Below are 19169 nucleotides of genomic sequence, written 5' to 3' on the forward strand. Positions count from 1 at the left end.
GAGCCGTCCCAGCTCTTCCATGAGTGTGGCTGTGACACTTGAGGGATTACTCTCCTGTTTTCTGTTACTTGCATCAGGCTCACCAGGTCTGAAATCCAGATCCCACACAAGCGCTCTTGCCGTGAGGTTCTTTGAAGCGTATAGCAGAGTGCAGACTTACCGAATGCAGCATATTCTGCGACATACGTTTTCAGACATCTTTGCCAGAAGCTAGGCAGTGGTCAGCGGCCAAGGTCAGACTGCCCCAGAGTTACATGGAAGCAGCTTATAGCAGTAGAAATACGGTGAGCGATTTGAAATCACATTTGCATTTCTCTCCAGGACCGGACCAAGAACGTACATGATAGTTTCTATATCATATTCCGTCCTGGCAGCCCAGGCATTGTGGGGACTGTTGTGCAGGGTAGACTTGTAAAAACCTACATTTAAAAAGAGTAAAGGAGAAACCTGCCCCTTTAGTCATGTTTGCTAGCTGTTGCATCGCAAAGGTTAATAAAGACCTGACCCTATCACCTTAAAAACACAATTTCTAAGAGCTTGTAAGAATCAGGTGCATTGGAGCCTCCCACTTCGTCTCTCCTTTGAAGTGGGGGGGACTCAAGGAGCAGAGAACTAGTTTTGGAAGAAAGCTCTGGGCCACTTCAGATTCTTTCATTCTCACGATTTTCTCTCAGGAAACACGCACTGTGAATGGCAGGCTTTTCGTTTAGCCCCAGGTGACTTACTAAAACTAGTTCAAAATATTCACCTAAGAATAGAATCTCAGCCTTTTAGTTTTAAGTGAAAAATGAATATTTCAGAATGCACAGGATGTTAATATTTTAAAGAAAACATGTACTTTTTAATAGAGAAATGTATAGTTTGACTCCAGGATGTGGTCCCATCCATAATGATGAGAAAAACACTTAAATTGTACCAAACACTTTGAATCTTAAATTATGTATTTAAAATAAGCTTTTAACCAACTGTAGCTTCTTCTCTTAAAAGTAGTGCCAGTAAGAGTCAGTAACGGCAATTTCTACCCGTTACAGAAATTCAATCATGTAAGCTTCCTAATATAAACATACTAAATGTCTTCTCTCCAAAGAATTGCTTCTTTTAAGTGACAACTTGACTATTTTTGTGATAAGCATATGAGAGTTATCACACATTTTCCAAAAGCAGGCTTGTGTTGCATACTTGGCTCTAAGAAAGAATAATGTTAAAAGTTTAATAAGCCCCGACAATTACTTGTGTTAATATAGAGACTATAGAATATTTAGTTTGGAAAGAAAATATTGAAATGTTACCAATTCATAGATATTGTTAGAATTCATAAGAATGCATCTTTTACATTGTGATATAAAAATAAAGACGTCAAATGATTTCTGATTCTTTAAAAATCAAAAAAAGAGCAAGCAGTTGGTAGAGGAAATTCTAGAGAAAATGAAGGTATTCAAAGAAGGATATTTCAAAGTGAAATATATTTTGAGGGGCATATATTTTAACAAATATATTGTAAGAATTGATACTGAAGTCATCTGACAACTATGAACTTGGGAAAGCCATTTCAAACAATTACCATTTCAAAAATTGAGCTGAGCAAACTAAACCATCTGTATTCCTTTCTCATTTCATGGGAAAAAGCAGCCATATGAAGCTACACTTGTTATGCAAGTCTCAGATTGTTCTTTTTTAAAAAAAAAAAAAAAAGTAAATTTTAAAAAGGCATGTGCTACCTATGCCGCCAGGACTTTTGAATAATTGTGAAACCCAAACCATTTATCCTGTGCCTATGCATTTAATGCATGCAGATATATGAGTAGGAAGATAGTTCCATGTTTCTTCTCCGCAGTGGAAAAACTTCTTGAGGCAACCAAAAAGCTGTCAAGCAATGTGAGTCCTCAGAAGATTAGTAATGGTGTTTTCCTCAAACGCATAAGAAAATAGCATTTTCATTTCTTATCAATGCAATTTTCAACCTAGTTCTGTTACATACCTATATCTCAAGCATTTCTAACATCTGCTTTTTCAGGAAAATAAACCAAAAATAATCTTTTGGCCTTTTCTATCATCTGACCTTTGGAAAACAAAGAGAGGAGGGTTCTGATTTTTCTCAATTAGTTGTTTTCGTTTGTGTTTTTTAATGAAGTATGAATGGGCTTTTCAAAATGATTTCTACTTCTCAGCAATCCAGGGAGTTAATTTAGATAAATGAACAGACTTCCATCAACATGCTTGTTTCCTTGATACTGGTGCTCTGGCCTTCAAGAAGAGAACAAGAGCCACCTGAAAATAAATAATGGCTTTTTTTCAGGCAGCAATTTAAGCTCTGTTACAGCAATTGGGAATTAATATCTTAGGGAAAAGAGATACAAAGGTCTTTTAAAATCCACACTCTCCTAAGAGATGAGCTTCTTGTTTTATTCCAGTATATTCCACAAGGTGGCACTTTTCATGGAGGCTGGGAGGGAGGGCGGGGGGGGGGGGGGGATCTGAGCAAGGCTAACGAGGTATTTCTGAAGACTTCATTCTAATTGTCCTTTTGTGCACATACTTAACTCTTGTCTAGCACTTGTTTTTTAGGAGGCAAATAGTCTTCACACTATTCTGTAACTTAGATATTTTAGGTGTTAGCTAAGTTCTGAAGGATTGCAATTAAATTTTTCTGGAGGATGGATACTCCTCTCATTTTGATCATTTAAGGGAGTAAAGGAAGCTTAGGCATTCATTTATTTAAGAAACATTTTTGAGGTACCTAATTACCTCGCTTTTCTAGATGCACAAGTCTCCAAGGGGGACAGGCTTGTTACTAAAAAGGCAGCACTGGGTGTTGTGAGGCGTGTAACACTCCACCAGTGCCCCAGCCACATACTAAGCCCCTGTTTGCTGCTTTCATGTCCCAACATCCCCTGCCATCATGGCCTTTAGACATTCATTCAGTTCTTAATCCTAATTTAAAAATCAGATGAACAAAATAAGTAGCACATCATTTACTAACTAGCAAAACTATTTTTTTTCTAAAGAATTGGCTATGCCGACACAGCCCTGAAATACTAAAAGACCTGCTCGTTTTTACATTTGTATAATCCCAAGTGTAAATTCACAAGAAATTACAATTTAAAAAAGTGTTGTCTAGACATGTGAGTATGGTAATTTAGGAGTATATCTACACACGTCTTTAATGTCTCCATTTGTGAGGTTCTTGGCAACTTTGTTATAGATATAAATATGGATATCCATATACTCATGTTTTAATTCACAGGTCTGCCCCAAAACCCATTAAACCCCCCCCCCCCCCCCCCCAGGTTTTAGTTCATTTTAGAAGTCCCTTTCCCCAGTTAGTGTCACTGAAATTCAGGAGGAAGGAAATTACAGTATTTTTCGGAGTTTCCTTAACCCAGCATAACCGAAGGCAGTGGATTCCTGAGGAGTGAGGGAAATTCCATAGTGCCTGCTGAGCTCTCCTGAAGGGTGGCCCGCAGGCCCGTCTCAGCAGTTCACACTGAATCCAAATAGCGCGCACACCAGAGGCTGCCCAAAAACTCTGGTAAGTCGTCGGCCTCGTCCCTCTGCTTAAAACCCCACCGAAGCAGGTTACCATGCAAGGCCGAGTTCAAACCACGAATTTGGTATCAGCTGGGCCAGTCTTAATGCTGCCCCGCCCCGCCCCGCCCCGCCCCGCCCCTTTGGCTGTGGGGCGCAGTGGGCGGAGCCGCTCACCTGTTCGTGCTGAAACGCCGCGCGGACCGGCCTGGAAGCTGGCTGTGGTCCCCGCGCGCCTGCTGCTGTCGCAGAGGCATCCGTTCTGCAACCTCCGGACGTCAAATGTCCAGGGAAGTAGACGGGCGTCTTCTGTGCATCAATAAGTACAACACAGTGCTCCGGGAGTTCAGGTAACAAAGAGATGCTGCTCTGTCTGAGGCTGTCTGTCGGGCATCTCTCAAGCTCTAAGCTCAGTTGCTTTTTTTTTTTTTTTTTTTAAGAGGATATGTGTAATTACAGGAGAGTTGTTTTTTTTTTTTTTAATTTTCTATCATTCTACATATATGGTGGCAAAAGATATGCCTGGAAGGGTTTTGTTGTGTAACTTGTTTATTTTCTGCTTCATCCTCAGTTGGCAAAAGCTCCTAACTCTTTTGTTCCTTTTTTTTTTTTTTTTTTGGTCAAGTAATTAAAGGTATGTAAGCAAAGTATCTCGGGTAGTAGGGGATTTTCCCCGGTTAGAGGAACTTGTGTGTGAATTGTTCTGTTAAGCAAATAATCCTTTATTTTAGGAGTTTGGGTTGTCAAATGTAGGTTTTCCTTCAAGGGGGCACATAACTGTACATATTACTATCAAGAACGATGACTGTAGCACTAATCAGCAAGCATACTGGTAGAGCCACACAATTAAGTTCTAGCTCTCTGTGGTTTCTAGCCAAATTCCGTTTATGTGCTTAGGTTACAGTCCTGCAGATACCCTGTATACCCTCACTTGAAAGTTTCTGATTTTAAGTTTTATGAAATGTTATAACATGTATTAGCTAGCAATAGTTCTATGCTCACCAGAAACTCTGAACTTGACCTTGAAGTCTCTGAATAATGAAAATAGGTTTCAGCAATAATACATTTATTGAACACCCCCCCCCCCCAAGTGCATTATATATCTTCTCATTTTGGTCCTGTGTTTGCAACAATGTATACATGACTGTTATAGTTCCTCACTTATTTGTATTCATTTATTTTGCTATGACAAATAATAAATTCATTAGTACATGGAGTAAATAGCATCAGTTACCCCTAGGATCAGCACTTAACATGGTGAGGAATACCTATTTCAAGTTTTTCTACTTTTGCATAAATTATTTCTATTATTATTCATTTATATTATTTATTGCTGTATCACACTAGTCCTGTGAAAGTACAACTGAAGGTAGACCGCATTAGGGTATGCATTTAACCTTCATGATCCATGGTCTTGACAGAGCCAAGAAAGTAAAAATTAGACTAAGCCCCCAAGTAAGCTGCATGCATTTTAACATGATAGTAGAATTTTAGTCTATAGGTATAGTGTGTTTGTGTCTAGATGTTTTAATTATCATTATGTAAAGGAATTAAGGCATATGACTTTGTAGTTGTTCTTTTGTCAAATATGCACATGATAATATGGTGTGAAAATATAGCAACAATAAAAACTACAGGCAAAAAAGCATCAGATACTGCCTTACTTTAGGAACTCTGCCAGTTGGCCATCGGAGCTGATGCCAGGCAGAGACCGTGGTGCTGTGCAGAGCCTCTTGTCTGGCCTAGAGAAGAGCCTCCACATGCGATCTAGAGCCCTCATAGGCATTGTGTGCAGTAGTGGGAACAGGTAGTCCTGTTGCAAGGAGAGCAGGGTGAGAGTTTTCTGTAGAAGCAGAACCGTCAGCTGGTGCCTTGAAGCTTCCAGAATGTGCTAGATGGAGAAGTCCAAGTTTCCGTGCTTCACATGACTTGGTTTTGTGCAGAAACAATCCAGTCTGGTAGTAAAAACAAGGACTGCGTGTACACTAGTCAGCAGTGGGATCTTAATAACCAACAATTCCCAACAACCTCAAAAGCTTGTTGCATTTCTGGTGTTTTAGGTTTTGATCTGAAGGTTAAATGGCAAGTGTTTGGTCTAGCAGAGCAGGGTGTGTTAAGAGAAGCACAGTACTGGTGCCCGTAGAGGGCAGGTTAGAACGAGAGGGCCTTGCAGGATGATCACTTCTGAGCTGTGTGAAATGTAGTCGTGTTTCTGCATTCCCATAGGGCCTAGTGAAAACGTTCTTCTAGGTTTCAGCAAGGATGTCACACCCAGTGAGCTTTTTTTTTTTTTTTTTTTTTTTTTTTTAACTTAGTAGTCTAATGTTCTAAGAGTAGGAAAAAAAATCTTGATTTGGACATTTGCTTTGTTGGTTTCTGAGTTTGAAATTACAGTTCTGGAGGTGTAGAGACTGTGCGTGTGCATGCCAGATACTAATCTAGGCTGTGTGAACCAGCCCAGGAGAGCCAATACTCGCCCATCCCCTGCATCTCTTCCTCCCCCCCTCTGAGGTGCTCCCTGCCCTCCTCCTGGCCAGTCCATGTGGTGCTCGCCATCCTCCTCTGCTGCTCTTTGGGCATCAGGGACATGATGAGAGAGACTTTCGGCATCACGGGTGTGCTCAGGCTCGGCCGCCGGCCTTACCGGACCTTCAGCTGGCCGCAGTCATCAAGAGAAGGTTCCTGGCGCTGGGCACAGAGTGTGCTCACACCGCCAATCCCAAATGCCCTCTAGCATCTTTGTATATACCTTGATTTTTAAGCCAAGTCATTCTACAGAGCATTCAGTTTGGGCTGTGATACAAAGAGAAAAACTAACCAAGAATACAAACCACATTTCAGGATGCTGCTTTCTGTCCATTTACAGGCTATATCCTCTTACTGTATTTCTTCATACTTGAAACTCATTCCGCTATTTTAATATCAGGGTACAGACTTACAAGGGTGCATGTTTCTTAAAGGTGCAAAATTACTCTCATTCCGTTGGCTCATGTTGATACAGAATGCTCTGGTTTGGTGCTTTGGGTTCATCAGGTCAAAGAAGCAGTGTGGAAATTTACTGCCTGAACACAGTCTTACAAGAATGTTGGCAGATAGCTTGATGTTAGATAAGGCTCTGCTCTTTTCTCTGTACACGAGGTTGAGAGTTACCATACTGGCCTGGCAGGTTCAGCTGGGTACCCTTCTTCACAGGGCACATAAACCCTGTGCTCTCCAAAAGTGGGGGGAGGGGGTGTGTGCAGCTCTCTGAAAGCAGGAAATCTCCCTACATATCTGGATCATTTACCCTTAAAGAAAAACGGCCTCTGGTGTAGACAGGAACAGAAGAGGGAGGACGGTCTCACTCTAGTGACCATCCCTCCTTTCCATACAGAAAACCCTCCTGAGGCAAAAAAAAAAAAAGAAAAGAAAGCTTATCTGTAAAGTTATCTTCTTCATAGTACCCTGAGCTGAATACTCTTGCTTCCTTCCCTATAGGTAAACGAAAATGCAGGTCAGTTGATCTAGACCCGAAAAAGAAAATAAAAAAGTAGGTGTTTGTGTAGATGAAATATGCAAGCCAATGGCCACCAAAACTTCCATTAAATACCCCATCACTAGCCATTTTCAAAGTTCAAGTAAGGAATGTTTTATGACCCCGGGTTTCTGAGGTCAAAGGTAGCCATTCTAGCATGCGCCTTACTCTAAGAATTCCTTGGAGAGAGAACTGCCAATAGTGAACACTGCAGTGGCAAAGGTAACATGTCAGAAAATTCAGAGGGTTGCAGATGAATAATCCTTTGGAAACTGGATGTCTTACTGGGTGCTAGAATGCAAATTAAGGTATTTATTTTCAGATAATGGAAAATTTGTTGTTTTTTAAGAATCGGTGTTGAAATGTCATTGTCCAGTTCATTGTTTTCTCTTATACCCAAGCTCAACGGAAGCAACAACAAAAAATGCTTTGTATATTTGTCATGCTTTCTGTATTTCTTACAAGAAGAATATTAGTAGCAAATAAAAATAATAAAAGCAGCGATTTAAACAGCTTTCTTGGAGATGCATTACTGTCCTAGCTATTTTATATTATAATGTAAAATGAATATAATCGCAGTCGGTAAAGTAACATTTAATAAAATAAGTTTTAGCAGAATATGTTTTAAACCTTGAAGAGACTCCTTTTCAGGCTTCAACTGTTTTTAAAAAGTAAATAGCAGCTCCTTGCGCTTAGAGCTTCAGTAACAGATGTTTAATAAGCTCTTATGAGTTGACCATGCTAAGCACTGAGGAACTGAAAATGAGTAAGGCATAGGCAGTCCTTTCTGACGCTTACAGACGGAATCTGTGGAAAAGGTTTGTGTGGCCAATTGCTGATAACCTGGAGATGATCCAAAAGTTTGCATCAGAAGTGCTGTTTGAGTGGACTCAAAACAAGTCAGTGTTTGCCAGCCCTACAAGGAAAAATACTTCCCGTGTGCAGAGGCATGCCGTTCTGAAAGAGCGGGCAGCAAGCTTGCAGAGGCCACACCTGGAGCCGTAGCTTTCAGACAGCTGGATCATAACCTATAGCAAAAACAGAATCTAACCGCATGATCTGGGTACATACACTGAGTGGCCAGATTATTATGATCTCTGAACCCATAATAATCTGGCCACTCAGTGTATATCCTATATAATAAAAGGCTAATAGGCAAATTGTCCCCTCGACCAGGAGTTCGACCATCAGGCAGGCCAGCCAATCGCCCATGTCCCCTCCCCCTGGCCAGGCTGGCCAGACCCCACCTATGCACGAATTCATGCACCGGGCCTCTATTGTGTGTGTGTGTGTGTGTGTGTGTGTGTGTGTATACACACACACACACACACACACACATACACACACACACAGAGTGGCCATATTATTATGCGTTCAGAGATCATCATAATCTGGCCACTCAGTGTATACACACAGGGACATATATCAGAAACTTGTATTTCACAAAATGATGCTATGTGTCCCATACATGTCCTCTTCTATTTTATTATCCTCCACTCTGAAATCACTGGTGGCAACCCGCCAAACTGATTTCATAACCCCACTAATAGGCCATGACTTAATATTGGAAAACAGTAAAGGGGTGTGGGGGGAGGTGTATGAAGGAGCCGGGAAGTGATGTCATGAAGGGCTCATTATGCCATAGAAAGGAGTTTGGAACCACCGAAGGATTTAAGAGGGGGATAATATCTGTTCATGTTGGCCCATTTTTGTTCGACCACTTATACACTAGATGCAGAGTGACAGACCAAGCAGTTCCTAGATGCACACAACAAACCAAAAGTGGGATCATAGCTGCTGTCTGATGCATGTTCCCCTCTTTGTGTACAATACCAGGTATTTTCATATTAGTCCTCCAGAGTTCCCTGGGAATTCTCTCATGAGGACTTGCCTCAGTTATTTTTAACAGGCCCTAAATTGTGTCTAAATTTTTAAAACTACATGAAATGTTCAGGAGGGATAATAAAAGGAGTCAATTTGATCTTTATTACAAAACTTAGTTTGTAATTTATTAAGAGGTCAGTCATAGTTATACATGTTTACAAACCATAGGCATCTACAATGAGATTAGACTGGACCATTGTTTTCAAAGCAATGTACAAAAAGATCCTCCAATCAGTTATCTCTGGTTCCCTCTGCTCTACTCACATAGAACCGCATTTCGTTGACAGCCTTTGCCACTGATTCTGCCCTCCGTGGTGTCAGTCCAACGTATACTTCCTTGTTCTCTAGGGAAGAACTGGTGGATGGGCCCCAGGAGGCCATGCTTGTTCTTCAAACACTACTTTTCCTGGACTATGTCAGTCTCTTACACATCTGGAAGTTCAAGTCAGGGTGGCCACATTTCTCCTTGTGCAAAGGATCATGGGGCGCCAGTCTGTGGAGAGAAGGAAATGTGCAGAGACTGAATCCAGCCAACCTTCTGATGCCTGGTCCCTGGGCTCGGAAATGCCCCATATCCTTAGAATAAAGTCTGCCTCCAGATTTTATTTTTTCTTGCAATGTCTGCAGCTCAAGTAAATTTCTATTAATTGCAGCAAACGTCCTAATACAGCTTCCTCCTCCGCTCTATCTGCACGGCAGCTTGGGGCCCCTGCTCTGCGTTGTAACTTAAAGCTAGTGAAAAGCTAAGTCGAAAAATTGTGTCCTTATTTCAGTGTAGATAAGAACAAAAAAATAGTAGAGCCTGCACTTTTCAAATTGGGGTTCCCAGAAACCTGGGGTATTCAAGGGAGGGTACAAAACTAGATAAACAAGGTCGACCTTCCTCAATACTCAATTTTACTTAAGAGAAAAATGTTTCTTATCAAAGATGCTCTTTCTAAAATACATTTAAAAAGATGTAGAATAGAATGCAAAATTCAAATTTTTAAAATAATATAGCCAACTTCAAAGACATTTTATGATTTTAATAACTGCATAGGACTATGCCACCAGATCCCCTTGACACAACTCACTCTCCTGTGGAAAATTTTGGGAAGTACTGTATCAGCCAAGAGGAGGCAGCACTTGGAATGGGGCCCATTGTTCTGAATGCTCTGCCTCCTGTGGTCTCTAGGATTCCTCATTGGGAAATGACATCTGTTTGGACAGTGTATTCAGAAACCTGCTAAGGAAAGTCAATTTACTTATATTCACTGAGCATCTGCCACTGGCCTCAACTCTCAAAGAGCATCTGATAGGCAGAAGTGTCAAGAGAGGCATTGGTTCAATGGTGATGGTTGATGATAATAGACCCTTGTTGGATTTCATTGTGATACAGTTAGTCAACTGTGGGTGCAGCAAAAATGGCACTCTCTAGAGGAGAAGGAGGTTCAGTAAACCCAAGGGCCAGGCATTCTGGAACATTCCATAAAAACTATATCTTAATTCATCACGTCATTCTTATCAACTCCAAGTGAGAAGTAAATGGTGTAGTCAGTTCTGGAATAAGATTGCATATCACATGTAAGAAAGAAATACAATTGCATACTTGAGGCTCTAGAGGTGCCTGGAACAGAGTAGAAGTTCAATTTGTGTTGAATGAATATAAAGTGAATGAGTTTCCAGTGACCAGACAATTTATATGTAACTGTTAATATAAAATGATTACATGCTCACCATAAAGTACTTAAAGAACACAAAAACTACAAAGAAAAAAAAAGTATTTCTTAAAATGCCACCTTGTAGATAAAATCATTTCTAACATTTTGATAAGTTTTGGATACCAAGCTTTACATACATACATGCAAGTTATGGAACTATAATTTTACTCTTGGAGACGAGCTGTCCAACCCACTCAATAAACTGTGCTCTGGGGATTATATTTGTTTGTTACTTTACATAGTATCCTGGATAACTTGTCATTTCTATGAATACAAATCTGTATCACCATCTGTTATGGCTATGTAGTATGCCATCGTATAAATGTACTATAATTTACATAGCCAATCCTCTATTAGTAGGTATTTCTCCCCACACTATTCCCAATTTTCACTATATAACACAGTGCTTCCATGAGCAGTACTGTGCATGCATCTGTTTGTATGTGTCAGCAGTTTGATTTAAGTCATCTAATCACTGGAAACTTCTTTACTCATTCATTCAACCACAAGTCAAAGAATGCCTGGGGCCCCAGAGATCCAAAAGAAACAGGGAGAGCCTTCACTGGGGTCATGGCCCCATTGACACCTTGATCTTGGACTTCTAGCCTCCAGAACTGTGAGAAAATACATTTCTGTGGCTTAAGCCACCCAGTGTGTGGTACTTTGTTGTGGCAGCTCTAGCAAAATAATACAGTAATTCAATGGGGAAAGGACAATCTTTTCAACAAATAGTTCTGGAGAAATTGGATATCTATTTGGGGGGAAATTGAACCTTGATCCTCATTTCATATCATAAGAAGAAAACATAAAAGGAAATCTTGTGACTTTGGGTTAAGCAAAAATTTCTTAGAGAAGACACAAATCCTATATAATATGCAAATTGACCCTCACACCTTCACAAGATGGCTGCCTATGACCAGGCCGGCAGGGGGGTTAGGGAGGGATGACCAAACAACTGAACAAGCAGGCTACGTGGAGCAACCAGACCAGCGGGGCGGGGGCGGGGGGGGGAGTAGTTGGGGGCGACCAGGCTGGCTGCTGGGGGCAGTTAGGGGCAACCAGGCAGGCAGGCAGGTGAGTGATTAGGAGCCAGCAGCCCGGACATCTCCCAAGGGGTCCCAGACTGGAGAGGGTGCAGGCTGGGCTGAGAGGACCCCACCCCCCCGTGCACGAATTTCATGCACTGGGCCTCTAGTAGGAAATATTGATAAATGGTACTTTATCAAATTTAAAACTTTGGCTCTTTGAAAGACATGCTAAAAAAATGAAAAGGCAAACCACCAATTGGGACAAAAAGATTGCAAACATTCTGGCAAAGGATTGATATTCAGACAAATAATCTACTTTTTTAAATGGGAAAAAGATTTGAAATGACACTTTACCAAAGAAGATTATTTAAAAAAAAAAAGAACCTGAAAAATGAACAACTGCATTAGTCATTAGGGAAATATAAATTAAAACCACAATGAGGTATCAGTACACACCTACTAGAATGGCTAAAATTTTTAGATTTGGGAACACCAAGTATTAGTAAATATGTGAAACAACTGAAAATCTCACCATTGATCTCAGTAATGCAAAACGACACAGCCATTTTGCTAGGGGTTAAAGGTAAACATACTTATAGTTCAATTCAATGAGCTATAGTTTAATGTATTTACAATTCAATGTAAATATATCCTAGGCATTTAACTTGAAAGAAATGGTAACATACACAGGAACACCTATATATGAATGTTCATAGCAGCTTTATTCATAATAGGCAAAAAACAATCCAAATGTCCATCAACAAGTCAATGAATATGCAAATTGTCATTTATAAATACAATGTCTACTACTTAGCAATAAAAGGGAACAGCTGTTGATATAAACAACATGGGTGAATCTCAAAAGTATTGTAAATGAAAGAGGTCAGACACAAAAGGCTACCTCCTATTTGATTCCTTTTATATGAAACTCTAGAAAAAGCAAAAAACAAATCAGTAGTTTCCAGGGGCTAGAAGATAGGGAAGGAGATTAATTAAAAAGAAATACAAGGGAATTTTTTAGAAAAAATGAAAATGTCCTATATCTTGATTGTAGTGGTGATTACATGACTGCATACATTTATTAAAACTCATCAAACTGTACATTTTAAACTGGTAAATTTTATTATATGTAAACTACACTTCAGTAGAGCTGTGTGTGTTTTTTTTAATTAAACGCTTTCTTTTTCAATGCTAACAAAAGCCAACCTGAAATAAGAGGCCAAAAACTTTTATAGTTAGTGAGTCACCTCAGTAGGGATGGGACAAGGGGAGAATTATAGTGAAATTATTACACATTGATTCACTTGAAGCTCTCATGAATATCAGGAATTTTCCCTTCTGAGTCATTTTACTTGGTAACTTCCACTGCCTTTGTCCACTAATAGTACTGAACTAGGGGTTTATTGAAGTGAATTATTACTTGCATTTCATAATTCAAAATCCTGGTTTTAAAAAATCCTCTTTATGTCTTTTTCACACTCACCTGTCAAGAGCACAAGGTAATCATGTTTACTGGCCATTGTTTTTTCTCTCTATAGGTAAGATTACATCCAGAAGTTACATGGTGAGTGTGGAGTCAGAGAAAGGGGAGTTGATTAGCTGAGCAATCTTTCATAAAATAAAATAAATCAGAAGAGAAGGGGATATGGTGGAAAAATAAAAATCCCTATGCCCCGTCCCCCTCGAGCCACTAGTACTATTATGAAGTAACCAACACTAAGGGTTTATTGGGTAAACTTTTCAGAAAATTTTCTGGACATATTCAAGCATATATATGTAATAATTTGAACCATATGCAATTGCCATCCTTATAGGTTAGAGATTGCTGAATATCAACAATTTCATATAGTTCAACCAATATATTCTATTGTTAATGCACGTGCTCTCGTATTCTATATAGAGTTCTACGCTTCTCTCTCTTAAAATGTAAAGTGGCCATTCTTCCATATCAACACATGCAGCTGTACATCACTTTCTAAATGCCCAGACAGTCTGTCATTTCATGGTTGTACCGTACTCTATTTAACCAGTTCCCTTGTGATGGGAATTTAACTTGCTTCCTGTCTTTTGCTCCCTTGGTTAACATAGTGGATGATGAAAATGGCTATTGTCTTCAAACATTAAAGCGCTCTGCTCCCATCTCCAGTCTAGGGATGTGCCCACCCGAAGGACAGACACTTGGCTTTATGGATTGGGTTTCTGTGTCTCTAGCTATTGTTATAATTTTTTGATACCCACACAACAACCATGAAAAGGATGTGAAAACCAGTCAATTATATTATTAAATTTGGATAAAGACCCAAGTTCATCTTTAATGTTAAAGATGCCATTTGAGTTAAAATCTTTGAACGCTCTTCAGGGTGAAAATTCCTCCCCCAGTCAGTTAGTATTATTGTCACTATTTATTTATTTATTTATTTATTTTTAATATTTTTTTATTGATTTTATTTATTTATTTATTTTTTTTTTACAGAGAGGAATAGAGAATTGGAAACATTGATCAGCTGTTTCCTGCACACCTCCTACTGGGGATGTGCCCGCAACGAAGTTACATGCCCTTGACCAGAATCAAACCTGGGACCTTTCAGTCCACAGGCCAACACTCTATCCACTGAGCCAAACCGGTTAGGGCTATTGTCACTATTTAAAACTTTGCCTTTCATCAATGCTCACGTTACTCCCTTGTTCAGAAAGCTTTGCCTGCAGAATAAATTAAAATGTCTTCCCTTGTCAATCAAGGCCCTCGGCCTCCAGCTCCGATGTACCTTCCCCTCTACCAGACGTGGTCTGTGCTGTCACATCACACCTCATCACCTTTCCTTCCACTCAGGCTGTTCCCTCTGTTTGGAATGTCCTTCCCAATCAGTTCCTCCGTGGGAATTCTGCCCACCTTCATAGGTCACCTGTAATGCCACGTCTCAATTCTCCTTCACCCCTCCAAAGCCAGTGTGAGTGTATAAGGAAAGCACGTGCTTCCAAGTTTGTCACACCTGCGTTTGACAATCCAATGCCAAAAGGAGGTGAGCTGTCCTGGTGAAGGCTGCTGTACAGAGAGCCTGTCCCTGGTGGGTGGTCAGGAACTGGAATGGGTGACCGCTGGCGCTGGCCTCTCCTCCGCGCCGATAGGCGGCGCTGTGGCCAGCCGCGGCCGCCCACTTTCTAGCTATGGAACCTGGGGCAAATGATTTGGTTTCTCTTAGCCTCAGTTTTTCTTATCTGAAAAATGGAATGTAATCACTTGGTTATGTGTTGGACACTTGGGATCATAGCTAGAAGGAAAATGAGCTCACACATGTACAGAGTATGTGTGAAGCATTTCTTAATAATTCTCATTAAGTCACGGTGAGTTACTTCCTGAGACGGCTAGAACTTATCCAGTCTTTATGGGGTCCACTCAGAGGAGCTCCCAATAGCTTTAGCATTCTTCTTCATTATTTCTCTCTTTTTAAAAATATATTTTTATTGATTTCGGAGAGGAAGGAAGAGGAGAGAGAGAAACATCCACGATGAGAGAGAATCATGGATCGGCTGCCTCTGGCAAGTCGCCCACTGGGGATCGAGCCCACAACCCGGGATGTGCCCTTGACCGGAATCGAACCTGGGACCCTTCAGTTCGCAGGTCGACGCTCTATCCACTGAGCCAAACCGGCCAGGGCTTCTTCATTATTTCTACCTGCTCGTTGGTCGTTTTCCTGTTTCTTTGTCCTCCCCTGGGATCCATGCTCCATCTGGGAGGATGTGTACATTGCCAGAGAGGGAAACATCTACAGAAAACACAAACCCTTCTGTAGACTTACAGAATTCATATATTTTTAAAATCTCTTTATTCTGTATAATCAGCCAAAGGAAGTGAAAGATAAGAAAGAGCTAAAGAGGAAATACACTATATTCTCCCACAGGTATTATCAAGCTTATGTTGGAGTGTTGGAAATAATATCTGTGAAGGGCCTGGAATATTAAAAAGAAAACTATAACTGAGCCATGAAAAAAACACCCATAAGATTTACAAATTCTTCTCTTCTCCTTGTGCATACACAGAACCATGTCTTTGAGAGTTCCCCAGCTTAAGTCATGAGAGTTCCCCAGCTTAAGTCATGAAAGAGGAGGAGAAAATGAAGGACTGGGAGGTCTAATTAATAGTAAAAAGCAAAGTGGGTTATTCAGAAGAATGAATGCTTAATGGGGAGTAGAACATTTAACCGCTGCATTTAAGAGAGTTTGGGAAAGTTTGGAAAGAGCAACTGGGAGTTGGGAGCAGTGCAGCGTAAGATAGCGGCGGGGGGGCGGGGAGGGGGACTGGGAGAGATGATTCTAAGAATTTTTCTTAGATGAAATGAGCCCATTTCACCATTTCCAAGAGTCCAGAAAAGATCCAAATTAATTTTCAATTACTTTATCATGACACTGTGCTGATACGGGCCCAAAAGGCCTAGCTTTATCCATGTCTGTAAATACTTAATGCACGTAACTCCTCTAGAACCCCTATCACCTCCATTTAAGTTTAATTCTGTACCGACAATTGTGGGGCGCGGCTACAGTGTTTGGACAGGCTCAAGCCTCGGACTGATGAGAGGGCACAGTCCTCTCATGGCCACGTGCAAGTCCCAGCCTGGAGGGCAGAGCCCTCCCAGCACAATGATAGCCAACAGCTGTAGTTGTGAGCTTGAACCTATGGTCCGAACACGTGGCCCCACGTAACTAAGTGATAGAGGCTGCAAGTAAACAAAGCTTGATCAGGTGCATGTAATTGAGTGGGACTGAAACCCACGAGAATGTTGTAAACATCTTGACCACGCCCTCACGTTGCCTCGTGGCATCTGCTATAAAATAAAGACACGGCTGTAGTCCGTGGCGCTGTCGCTAGCTCTCCATCAGAGAGGACAGCGTCCCACCGAGAACCCAGCTTTCATTCTCTTGTCTGTCTTTTCTCAGTCCCTCACCGCCCCCTCAGGCTCATTGAACCCGGCTAAGCTGGCGCAGCACATAAGGCGCCCTGGGGCTGAGTATGCCATGGCCGCGCCAGCCCGCCACAGACAATATGACAGGCCATGCAGTAAAGTTAGCCCTGTGCAGGCTTAGCTTCCCTACCAGGTTATAAACAGGTTCCTTAAAGGTAGGGATTATGTCTCGATCATCTTTGTGTCCTGCCCCAGATCCAGCTTCCAGTCACTAGTAAGTGGATTGCACAAAGTAGATGTTCAAAAATCAATGTGAGATGAATGTGTAGGTGAAGGATAAATGGAATTGAACTTAAAGGGCAATTTTGTTAGCAACATCTGCGACAGTACTGTCTTCTCCCGCACCACCTGATGGGCTCTGTGAAGGACCACGTCTGTCCTGGTCATCACTTTATCCCCAGCTTTGCATTATGTTAAGCACACAAAGAATGTTGAAATAATTTTTTAAAATATATTTTATTGATTTTAGAGAGGAAGGGCGAGGGAGAGAGAGATAGAAACATCAGTGATGAGAGAGAATCACTGATGGACTGCCTTCTGCACGCCCCCCACTGGGGACCAAGCCGCAACCCAGGCATGTTCCCTTGATCGGAATCGAACCTGGGACTCTTCAGTCCGCAGGCTGACGCTCTATCCACTGGGCCAAACCAGCAATGGTTGGAATAACTTTTCAATCCCCTAGAATGAGTACTTCAGCTCATCAGAAATGGAAGAGAGCAAAACAATCCAATGCCCAAAGGAGGCGAGCTGTCCTGGTGAAGGCTGCTGTACAGAGAGAGCCTGTCCCTGGTGGGTGGTCAAGAACTGGAATGGGTGGCCGCCGGCGCCGGCCTCTCCTCCGCGCCGACAGGTGGCGCTGTGGCCAGACGCGGCCGTCCGGTGCGCGCGGCGCCGCTCTCTGGGCGGGGTGGGGCCGTCGCCAGAAGGTCTGGTGAGCGCCCGCTTCGGCCGCTCCACTGGCCCGGTCTCTCTCGGCGTCTGGCTGCGCGCTCAGTCCAGCACCATGGGGAAGCGGGACAACCGGGTGGTGAGTATCTGGCGGGAGGAACCAGGGGGCGACGTGGGGCCCGCGGCAGAAGAGCGGGATCCCTCAGCCTTCCCGGCCGGGCCTGAGGGTCGGTTGCGGCGCTGGGACCTGGAGCCCCAGGCCCCCCGTCCCAGCCCCCACGCGGGTCGGGACGCGCGTGCGCCGCGCTCGCAGTTGGCGTCCCCCTCCCTCTTTCCTCTTGTCCTCCTCTTTGCTCTCCTAGCCTCAGGCACGCCGCAGCCTTTGCCAGCCCTCCCTGGCTCCCTATCTGCCGAACCGGGGCCAGCATTCCCCCCCCCCCCCTTTATTTCTAGAGCTGCAAGAGCTCAGGGGGGGCCTGTTCTCTCCAATAAGTCTGAGGTTCATGGAGGCGCGGGGGCTCGCACCCCCCTTCTGCGCCCCTCTCGTGCGCACCCAGGTGGGATGGAGGCGCGGAGACCACCTACGCGGTCCCTGCGCCCCGGTTCTGGCGCAGGCGCGCTCCTGTTTGAAAACCAGGGTGGAGGCGTTAGGCTTGGGTCCGCCTCGCCCTTCACCTAGGAGAGACCCCGTGAAGGAATGAGCGGCGTGAAAATAGTTGACTTTGGAGTCGGCTGGGAGTGTTGACTGTTTGGGATATCAGTTTTGATGCCCTCGGGGAGTTAGTTGGGTGACGTAATACAAGTTGCTTTTTCTCCGAGCCTCAGTTTCTTCTTCTGTAGAAGATTAAGTGTTAACCCTCAACCTGTAGTTGAGACCACACAAAGGAAGATGGCCAGGCAGGTGCTTGGCATGGAAGTTGTTATTCTAGTAAGTGAGATAAAAAGAGGTACGTGAATAGTAGAGGAAGAAATGGTATCTGATGGGGGTTTGAGGCTCCGAGGGCATTCCCAAGAGAAGGTACTTTGGACAGGTGGCGTTGGGAAGAAGGCATTCTAGAGGGCTACTCGGTTGGTTGGCTAGGAAAACCCAGGTTATGCAGCAGATTGGATGGGCCGTAAACAGAAAAGATGAGCAGTAAACGTAGGTGGCATAGTTCCTAGGCTTGCCTATGCCGGATGAAAGCGGATGTACTAAATTGAATGAACTCGCTTTTTCTGGATTATTTCCTTTACACAAGAGTTGTTGTTTTTTTGGGCGAGGGGGTGCTAAATGATCTTTGCTTTTATAAAATGACTAGTGGTCTGGTGCACGAAATTTGTGCGGGGGCGGGAGGTCCCTCAGCCCGGCTTGCACCCTCTCCAATCTGAGACATCCCTCTTGCAATCCGGGACCGCTGGCTCCTAACCACTCGCCTGCCTGCTTGATTGCCCCTAACCACTCTGCCTTCCGGCCTGCTCGCACCCAACTGTCCCCCCCACCGGCCTTCTTGCCCCCAACTGCCCCCCCCCTTGCCAGCCTGATCGCCCCCAACTGCCCCCCCCCCCCCCCCCCCCCCCCCGCTGGCCTGCTTGTCCCCAACTGCCTCCCCCGCTGGCTTGTTTGTCCCTAACTGCCTCTGCCTTGGCCCCGCCACCATGGCTTTGTTTGGAAGGACGTCCGGAAGGTCTCCCG

General features: G+C 43.0%; 1 protein-coding gene across 3 annotated transcripts in view; it reads left to right on the top strand.

Moving 5' to 3' along the window:
- FAM133B (family with sequence similarity 133 member B) overlaps positions 1 to 19169 on the top strand; it is a 40833-nt gene that overhangs the window by 2402 nt on the left and 19262 nt on the right. The window contains exon 1 of one of the 3 annotated variants that reach the window (XM_008149123.3): positions 17504 to 17636. The exons of the other annotated variants lie outside the window; for them this stretch is intronic. Within the exon in view, the coding sequence (XP_008147345.1) occupies positions 17613 to 17636 (24 nt within the window). The 5' untranslated portion in view covers positions 17504 to 17612. Of the gene's footprint in view, positions 1 to 17503; positions 17637 to 19169 lie in introns of those variants that run through there. 3 annotated transcript variants of the gene reach the window in all.

This window comes from Eptesicus fuscus, chromosome 14 (assembly GCF_027574615.1).
Source record: "Eptesicus fuscus isolate TK198812 chromosome 14, DD_ASM_mEF_20220401, whole genome shotgun sequence".
NCBI lineage: Eukaryota > Metazoa > Chordata > Mammalia > Chiroptera > Vespertilionidae > Eptesicus > Eptesicus fuscus.